The sequence below is a fragment of the Amphimedon queenslandica genome, unplaced genomic scaffold (assembly GCF_000090795.2).
Source record: "Amphimedon queenslandica unplaced genomic scaffold, v1.1 AMPQUscaffold_13354, whole genome shotgun sequence".
Taxonomy (NCBI): Eukaryota; Metazoa; Porifera; class Demospongiae; order Haplosclerida; family Niphatidae; genus Amphimedon; species Amphimedon queenslandica.
This window is the reverse complement of record NW_003546410.1, coordinates 82,262-91,551: the sequence shown is the minus strand read 5'-3', so window position 1 is coordinate 91,551 and position 9,290 is coordinate 82,262. Positions and strand designations below refer to the sequence as shown.

The window sequence follows — 9,290 nt, the reverse complement described above, 5'->3', positions numbered from 1 at the left end:
TACTTCATCTTGTTTTTTTTTAATTTTTTATGTTTAGCACAGTGTCTCAGGCCAAATTTTGCCGAAATTGAAAAGGAGAAATTTCTCTGTTTTTATAATTTTTCCTGATACATATACATGTTCTTATGTTGTATAGAAAGTTTGAACTGGTTTTAATCAAGTTTGGATTTTTTTTACAAATTTTGAAGTTGCTCAAAAATCATGTCAAAGTCCCTGTACTACCATATAGCCAGAAAATTTGGCGGTCTAAAACTTTGGCGGTTTTGCACCAAAACTGCCTAAAGACATGTATAATATTGGCGGTCTCTTAATTTGGCAGTTTACTATCTTGTCTTTTCTTTAAGCACTCTCAGCTCTTCTTGAAGCTACTCCTTGCCAGTCCTTGCCCACAGTCTTGACTGAAATAGTGAGAAATACTCAGAAATACTGTCATTTTGGCATTTTTTAGTATCATGTGCTCATGATGTGATCCGCCCATCATTGAAATTATTATTGGCGGTTATAATATTGGCAGTTTTATTTTGAACCGCCAATCCGCCAAATTTAATTCTCCGCCAAATTTTCTGGCTATACAGTATAGCACAGTGTCTCGGGCCAAATTTTGTATTGTGTAGAAAGTGAGCTGATTCCCATCAAAGTTGGATTTTTTATGAATTTTAAAAGTTGCTCAAAATTTTGTCAAGGTCATACAAATGTATAAATGCAGAGTCATTGGCCAAATTTTGCCAAAATTGACTAGGAGAGAATTCTACATTTTTTCGATGCATGATTGTTCTTATTCATGTACATGTACATGTATGTTATGTAGGAAATTTGAGCTGTTGAATTTTGAACATTTAAAATTTGACAAATTTTCCTCAAGTATGGCTAGTAAATAGTTTGAGCTGATTTCCATTAAAATTGAAAGTATTTTTAGGATGGGAGACTCAATTTCAGGAATTAATTATTAAAATTAATACAGACTGTTATTGCTATTTTATACTCACAAATTTTTAAACAAAAATATTTATTAATATTTTTTATTTTAGATAATATTGAAGAAATGGTAAAGCCAGAGCCTGAAGTCCCTCCTCATCAGTTCCTGGCATTCTCTCGTGTGTTTAGTGGAACACTGAGAAAAGGTCAAAAACTATTTGTACTACAGCCTCGCTACGACCCCACCCTAACCTCAAAACCTCTCCTTTAAACCACACCCACTCAAGAAGACGTGACCCTCCCACCTCATGTAACCATGGTAACCATCACTGAACTCTATCTCATGATGGGCCGGGACCTTTTGGAGGTGGAGTCTGTTGCCCCCGGCAACGTAGCCGGTATTGGTGGACTGGGTGATAGCGTTATTAAAAGCGGTACTCTCTCCTCTTCACTGGCTTGTACTTCATTCAGGGAATTACAGTCAGTTGCTTTTCCTATCGTACATGTCGCACTAGAAGCTGTTCATTTCTCTGACCTACCATCCCTTGATAAAGGACTCAAGCTACTTGACCAATCAGATCCCTGCGTTAGATGTACGTATCAGGAAACTGGAGAGAGGATTCTATCAACTGCTGGAGAGGTTCATCTTCAGCGTTGCCTTGACGACCTCCGGAATGTCTATGCAGGGGTGGAGCTTAAAGTGTCTCCTCCTATTGTTCCATTTAGGGAGACTGTTATTGCCAGACCGACTGTTGATATGGTTAATGAGATTATATCGTCAGAGAATGAGCTGATTGGTCAGTGTACCGAAAGCCACGCCTCTAAAAATAATGGACCCGTTACATGTTCAACTCCTGGGAACAATCCGCATCTCATTAAAATATTAGCCACACCCCTTCCCGAGACTGTAGTTGATGTATTGGATAGATCCTCTCATTTACTTAAAATTTTGACTTCGATGGGTGGAGCTAGTTACCATGGTAATGAGGAGGGTGTGGTTGGAGGTCTCCAGACCTTGTATGAGGATTTAAAGAACAAGCTTGAGACTGCAGACAAAAAGAAATGGGACGGAGCCATTGACCAAATATGGTCGTTTGGCCCTCGTAATTCCGGGACGAACATCCTCTTAAATAGAATCAGTACTTATGAGCGACCTTCGATTTGGAAGGGTGTGGCCAAACAAGAAAAGGGTGTGGTCGATCAGAAGGCCACTGATCCCGTTTTAAGAAATTATGATAATTCGATTATTAGCGGTTTTCAATTAGCGTCACTTTCTGGTCCACTTTGTGAAGAACCCCTCCGTGGTGTCTGTTTTGAGGTACTTGAATGGACAGAGCCCGCTAGTGAAGATGAGACTGAACAGGATACTCTAAGGGGGCCTGTGTCTGGTCAGTTAATATCAGTTGTTAAGGAATGCTGTCGTCAAGCTATGCTAGCTCAACCAACGAGATTAGTAGCACCAATGTACTCTTGTATCATACAGGTACTGATATTATTGTTATTGTAATACATGTAGTTACTAGTTAGTATATGTATTACATGTACATGTATGTATGGGGTTGGCTTGTGTTATCAACACGAGCTTGAGTTACTAAAATTAGTGCACTTGGGTCTTCAGAATTAGCTTAAAATTTTTTTGCAGCACGAGCATATCTTTTTATCAGAAAAAAATTATAAACATTGAGAATTCTCTTTTAGTCATTTTTGGTGACATTTGGTGAAACATGGACTTTCACCTGATTTTTGAGTAACTTGAAAAATTGGTAGAAAAAAAATTAATTTTGATCAGAATCAGCTCAAACTTTCTACACAGCGTAAGAACATGTACATGTATATGTATCAGAAAAAAATATATACATAAATGGATAATTCTCTCCTAGTGATTTGGCAAAATACGTACCCTGATAGATTAAGTGTTTTGTCAAAGTTTGGAGCAATTTAAAAAAATTCATAAAATCCACTATACCAGAATCTTGTGTAAAATGTGCATTATGTTTTTTATCACTGTACAGGCAGCTACTAGTGTATTGGGATTTGTCTATGCAGTGATTGGTAGGAGAGGTGGGCGTGTCATCTCTGAGGAAATGGTGGAAGGAGCTGATTTATTTGTCATACAAGCATTGATACCAGTTGCTGAGTCATTCGGCTTCTGTGATGAGTTTAGGAAACAAACAATCGGACAAGCTAATCCACAACTAGTGTTCTCTCATTGGGAGGTAAGGAAAGAGATAGTGAGTACTATAGATACTATTTGTTGTACATGTATATACTATAGTTACTATACATGTAAGATCAAAGGCACCGCCAGGTGGTATATTACGCATATACACCCCCACATGGTTTTAATGATATTCATAGTGCCACATGGTGAAGAAATGGCTGCCTTTTCTTTTTCATTACTGAAATGTAAATAAATTGTTGTAGTCAAGATGCATCTATACTAAAAGAGCCTACATGCATAAGGTAGAATTATTATAAAACTACTGTTTAGTTTAGTGGAGTTTTATTTTTGAAACTACTAATCGTTATTGTTCATGGTACATAAGTAATGCATGTGTACACAAAAATTTCCAAAATAATGCACTGCCAAAATAAAGCACTATATGGGAGTTAAACTACTACATCTAAAATTTTATGCCAAAAATGACAGAACATTGTCAAAAAATATGTCACTTTTAAAAGCTCAAAATTGCATCTGTAATTCTGTACAAAAATAAAATAAAATCTACAGTCCAGCCATTGTCTTTGTATATTCAATAGGTATTGCCCTCTGATCCATTCTGGGTACCCTCCACTGAAATGGAATTAGAGCATTATGGAGAGAAAGCAGACACTGAGAGTCAAGCAAGAATATACATGAACTCAGTGAGGAAAAGGAAAGGACTGGCAGTGGATGAGAAGATTGTTGAACATGCAGAAAAACAAAGAACATTAAAAAGAAACAAGTAATAGTAGGAGACAGGCTATATTATTTTTTTATCATAAGCTGTTGTAATTAACATGATGCATTAATTTTATGAGTATGTACTAAAGTATTATAAACAATGTTTGATGTTTATTTTGGGACCAAGTTTTATACTGAAAGCTAGCGTGTAGTCAGAAGTCACAACTAAAAGTGCTAAATTAATAATAATGCACCAAATTTTAATGAACACTTTTAAAATAATGTGATCCAATTATTAACAGTGGTCTGTATTGAGTGAGTTTGATTGACATGATTGTGTTAAAACTGTCAATAGTAGTCAAGTTGTCAAGAAGTGGCTCTTGAACTTGAGCAAGTAACACACACTATTGATCAATCAGTGACTGTCATGCAGCCGGAACCACTTCAGTACTGCTGATCTAGCTTTTACAGCCAAGAATTTTGATCTGAATTATGACTGATAACTGATTTCAGTCATGACTAATAAGCCTGATGTCCAATCCGCCTAGCATGATAAAATTATGATGATCAGTCACATGCAACACAACCATGCTGCTGGTCTGGTACAGCCAGAGCAACAGGCATGATTCAACATTTATACCTGTCAGGGCTATATAAAAATAGTAATCAGGCTTGATTCATTGATTTTGGGTAATGGTCTGTATCTGTGTCTACATGTATATCATCATAGACATACCTATGGTATCAGGGACTTGGCCCTGCAAAAAGTCAAGTTTTTACCGCAAAACTGCAATATCGCTGAAGGATTCACAGTTTAATCAAGTATCATGAAAACAATGAACTTGTGAGGCCCAATTATCATAGTCTAATCATTATAATAATCGGATAAGACATAATGCTATGGTGCAGGCTATAATGATCTGTACATTTCCGTATATCAAACGCAGTTTGGGTTTGCTCACTTTGCTTGTTTTCACTTCCCGCATACAGTATCTATGCTTCCAGCCTCCGGTCTTCCAGCCAGTCGCAATCACCGCCGTACTTCAGTTCTGGTGATGGCAACAAAAGCAAAAGGTCAGTAAACGTCTTGGATTGAGTGGCTCTAGGGCCTACGGGAGGCTAAGCTATATGGCACTCTGGTACACGTAGGCCCCCGTCTCTTTGGCAGCACAGCACTGAGCAGTTTGAGCATTATGGTCAATGAATCCGTTAATTATAAAGAGAACAGAAACAAACTATTTTTATCCATGAAAATCTCGAGTTAATGATTTTCACGCATGCATGCCTGAGCCAGTGCCACACCCAATCTACAATTGCCATGAATTTTGGAGCAACCGGCGTTAAAATTTATTCATTAAAAATCCAAATTTTGGATGCAGCTCATACTTTCAATGCTGTATTATGTATCTGAAAAAAATTATAAAAAGCAAGAATTCTCTCCTAGTCATTTTCGGCAAAATTTGATGGATGACCCTGCAACTACTTGATAGCATTTAGCATATGATGTACTGCTAGTATGAGTAGTATCTCTTACCCTCCAGTGGGGATGCTATATAAAAATATATGGTACAATTAGTGATTTGCAGTTGACTCTAGGATGGGTCATGAAGGACAAAATGGGAAACTTCCTGTGTTTAAAATTCCCTTTGAGATTAAATGCCAGGTAGCCTACAGTAACAATTATGTCGAATGCTAGTTTTCCCCTTCATGAAGTGGGAAAAATACTATCTTAATTGACATTTTACTCATCCCCACTACCTGATAGAAGTTATTTTCAAAAAGATCTAATGCTATAGCCTGGCATGGAGTGTTTGGCTTAGATTATAAAGCATTATGAATCACCAAAAATTACTGCCAGATTTTACATGATGATTATTATCATTCAAATGCTTTTATAAAAAATATGCCTCATGTTTTTCATGTAGGCTATCGACCAGTAGAGAGGAGTTACCACTCCTCTGTACAGGTAGGAAACTACATGTATATGTGGGGTGGGGACCAACGTAATCTCCCTGCTGTACACAATAATGAGGAGAAGAAATCAATGTGCTCAGTAATGGAAGTGTACCATTTACTGACTGGCAGATGGGAGCAGAAACCCACCACTGGTAACCCTCCACTGGGGGTGGTTGGCTATGCAACTGCTGCTATTGAAACTGAAATCTTTTATTTTGGAGGATGGTGTCGTCATGATAATTGTAATCATAATAGCTTATACAGGTATAAACATAATAGTTTATGATTAGTATTATATGCATTTTATCTAGCTTTAATGTTGATACCTTCAACTGGAAGGAACTCTCCCCTACTACTCCTCATCATGGTCCTATGATGAAGTGGCGTTGTGATATGGCAGCTGTGCAAATAAATGGGGAAAACTATCTTGTAGTAATTGGAGGAACTGGACCATCTTTTAATAATGCACCCAAACAGCCTGGTGCCCAGTACCAAAAGTGCCAGTACAGTAGTAATAATGAAGTGCACGTTTATAAACTCTCATCAGGTCAGTATAACAACACAATAATGTTAATAAGATACAAACTGATCATTAATTATTATTTAGGACAGTGGATATCACTGACTGTCACTGGAGACAGACCACCTCCTATTAGTATCTTCACTTTGACATCAATTAATTGTTCCAGTGCAATATTATTTGGAGGTAAAACTGCAAATGGAAGGAGTAACAATGTATATATCCTTAATTTTACTGATACATCAGTGGTGAGTAATGGTTACATGTATTATTTTTGTACATAACACTGGTTATAGACTTCTAGAAATGAGAATGGTAAGGCAACATACGCTGTAATTGATCACCATTTTGACAGCAACATTAAATTTTGATAAGAAGCTAGGATTGCAGATTGGCCTTTGTCAGCTACAAAAGTTGACTGAAAAAATAGAGCTAGGCCTGAGCAGTGGAATCACTATCATGATAGCAAAGCTAACACACTTTCATTTATTTCAACAATTAATTCTCATAAATTGAAGTTATTATAATGAAAAAAGTCAGCAACACCATAGTAAAGTTACATATACCGTGTAGCGGGAATATTTGGAGGGGCTAAAATTTGGCGAATTGCTAAATTTTGATGATTTGGTGGATTTTAAGTTGGCGAATTTGTGGCCATGTGCCATTAGCATGCGTATAATGGCTCAAAATGGCAGATTTTTATTTTGGCAAATGGCTATCAAAATGCCAAATTCGCCAAATTTAATCCCCTTCAAAATTTCTCACCATATGGTAGTAGCTTGATGTGTTGTTGCTAGCATGATAATTTTTCAATTACAACTGGCAGGAATAATAGTGCCACAACTTTCCTCTTGCATGAGGGAGAAGATTGTTTGTCAACTCTGATGTTATTGACCATCTTTATTATAGTATAGCACACTGGCTAGATCCAGCTTAGATATTAGTTACAATCACATCGTGATAGCCTCTAGACTATTGTGATAGTGAGTGAGTGGATTTGAAACTATTGTCCATGTCTGCTACAATGCATCTCATGCAGGCTTGGTGCTATGTGCAGTTTGTTACAGCTTTCTTTCTATGCTAGCCCTTATGAAAGTTGTTAACAATAACCTAACCATTTTTGATCTAGAGGCCTATATGAGTGTATGCATAAGTATGACTATGATTATTTTATTGTTTTAGGATTGTTCAAAATTGTCTAATCCTAGAGGATCGGTACAATGGCCTAAGGGAAGATCTGCTCATTCCAGTGTATTGATTAACACTAGCTCAGGACCACACCTACTAGTGGTGGGTGGTATGACCTATGATTTTTGGATATTCGATATTATAAATAAATTATGGAAGCAACTGGTAAGTTTAACGTTATGCTGTTGTTGTGGTTTAAACATTTTGGGTATAGGGCTGTGCATGATAATGAAATGTACGATTTTATTTATTACAATCCTCCTTTATAGCTTAATATGCCAAAGAATGTCACTAATAGATACAATCATTCTCTCTCAGTATTAAATGTGACACCAGCCACTAACTGGATAATTATTTTTGGAGGACTCACATCATACAATGATACAGCAGTTGTTGAACTCAGTGAGTACATGTAGCTTGTAGATACATGTTGAATATACCATAGATTGAGAGATTTTCATGTTAAAAATACCGTAGGACGAGCATTTATTGGTTTGGGTGTGGTTTATAATCATGACCGACAGACCAGCATCAAAGAGCTCGAAGGTAGTGATCCATACAAGAATATAACAGGATAAGAGAGCTGGATAGCTCCACTAAAGCTGCTAAAGATAGCTGATTAGCTGCCGAACACTGTAATTGTATAAACACGTGGTCAATCGCCATAGAAACTATCTAAACTGTTTCCATGGAAATTCTTATTAGCATTCACAAAAATTAGTCGTCCTACGGTAATTGGTGTGAAATTTTTTCAATGTATTTTATTTTTGTTGGTTGACCCATCCATGAAATTTCAACATGAAAATTTTTTGGATGCGTCATAAGCTGGACATGTGGCTACTAACTTTTGATGACGATGGGCAGCTATTCAATGGAAGTTGATCGTGACAGCAGTGACTGAAACTGACAAGGAGCCTCTTGGGTGAGAGCTTCAGGCCTTCTTTGGGCTTTTAGAAGAATTAACCTTGTGCATACACTGCTGCACGTTTACTCGCAATTTCGGTAATCTTATTATTTGCTGTAGAAAATATTACGTGTTTTAAAATTTTGTGGGTCACTTTAACCACAAAAATATAGCAAAAAAAATTCCCTATCTACGGTAAGACTGTATGGCTAGAAAATTTGGTTGAGTAAAATTTTAGTAAATTTATCCTTTGGTATTATCCTGTTGGTATAGGATATTGTTTCACCAGAATACATGTACTACTGTATAGCCGGAAAATTTGGCGGTTTTGCATCAAATTGCATAAATATAATATTGGCAGTCTTTTAATTTGGCGGTTTACTATCTTGTCTTTTCTTTAAGCACTCTCAGCTCTTCTTCAAGCTGCTCCTTGCCAGTCCTTGCCCACAGTTTTGACTGAAATAGTGAGAAATACTCAGAAATACTGTCATTTTGGCATTTTTGGCCTCGCCTACGCGAGGTATAGGTAGTTGTTGTGTGTGTCTGTCATTACCCGAGACCGCGTAGGCGTTGTCGAGGGTAAAGCAGTCGTCCTGTCTGTGTGTTCGCTTTGACCTCCACTTTTGAGCTGACACTGCTTTCTTGTCTTGTCCTAGAGAGACTTATAATCAACACTGGCTCTAGAAAAAGTTATTCTCTGTCTTGGGAATCCTTGATTTGTCTTTTCCGTGGTAAAAGAAGCTGGCAAAGTCGCCAAACGTAGTCGGCTCTCCTGCAGCTCTTTCGTAGTGAAAGCAAAAGAGCAACAGGGCAGATAAAACAATAAAGCAAAGCCTCAAATTTCATTAATATGAGAGGAATTGCTCAACTCTTGTTCGTTTTAAAGATATGATAGCCCAAACTTTCATACCTTGTGAGTTTAG

General features: G+C 37.2%; 3 protein-coding genes across 6 annotated transcripts in view; all 3 read left to right on the top strand.

Annotated features, from left to right (window-relative positions):
* LOC100636119 (ankyrin-3-like) overlaps positions 1-1,186 on the top strand; it is an 8,099-nt gene extending 6,913 nt beyond the window's left edge. Inside the window, exon 5 of the mRNA XM_011406249.1 lies at positions 1,029-1,186. Within this exon, the coding sequence (XP_011404551.1) occupies positions 1,029-1,186 (158 nt within the window). The remainder of the gene's footprint in view (positions 1-1,028) is intronic.
* Positions 1-3,999, top strand: part of LOC105313094 (elongation factor-like GTPase 1) — a 10,929-nt gene extending 6,930 nt beyond the window's left edge. For all 3 annotated transcript variants that reach the window (XM_019997768.1, XM_019997769.1, XM_019997767.1), the window contains 3 exons: positions 1,029-2,398; positions 2,928-3,131; positions 3,676-3,999. In XM_019997768.1, the coding sequence (XP_019853327.1) occupies positions 1,232-2,398; positions 2,928-3,131; positions 3,676-3,864 (1,560 nt within the window). In that variant the 5' untranslated portion in view covers positions 1,029-1,231 and the 3' untranslated portion in view covers positions 3,865-3,999. The remainder of the gene's footprint in view (positions 1-1,028; positions 2,399-2,927; positions 3,132-3,675) is intronic.
* A 3,463-nt stretch (positions 4,000-7,462) lies between these two features.
* Positions 7,463-9,290, top strand: part of LOC100635992 (trichohyalin-like) — a 5,368-nt gene continuing 3,540 nt past the window's right edge. For both annotated transcript variants that reach the window (XM_019997765.1, XM_019997766.1), the window contains exons 1-2: positions 7,463-7,628; positions 7,733-7,865. In XM_019997765.1, coding sequence (XP_019853324.1) covers positions 7,575-7,628; positions 7,733-7,865 — 187 coding nt within the window. In that variant the 5' untranslated portion in view covers positions 7,463-7,574. The remainder of the gene's footprint in view (positions 7,629-7,732; positions 7,866-9,290) is intronic.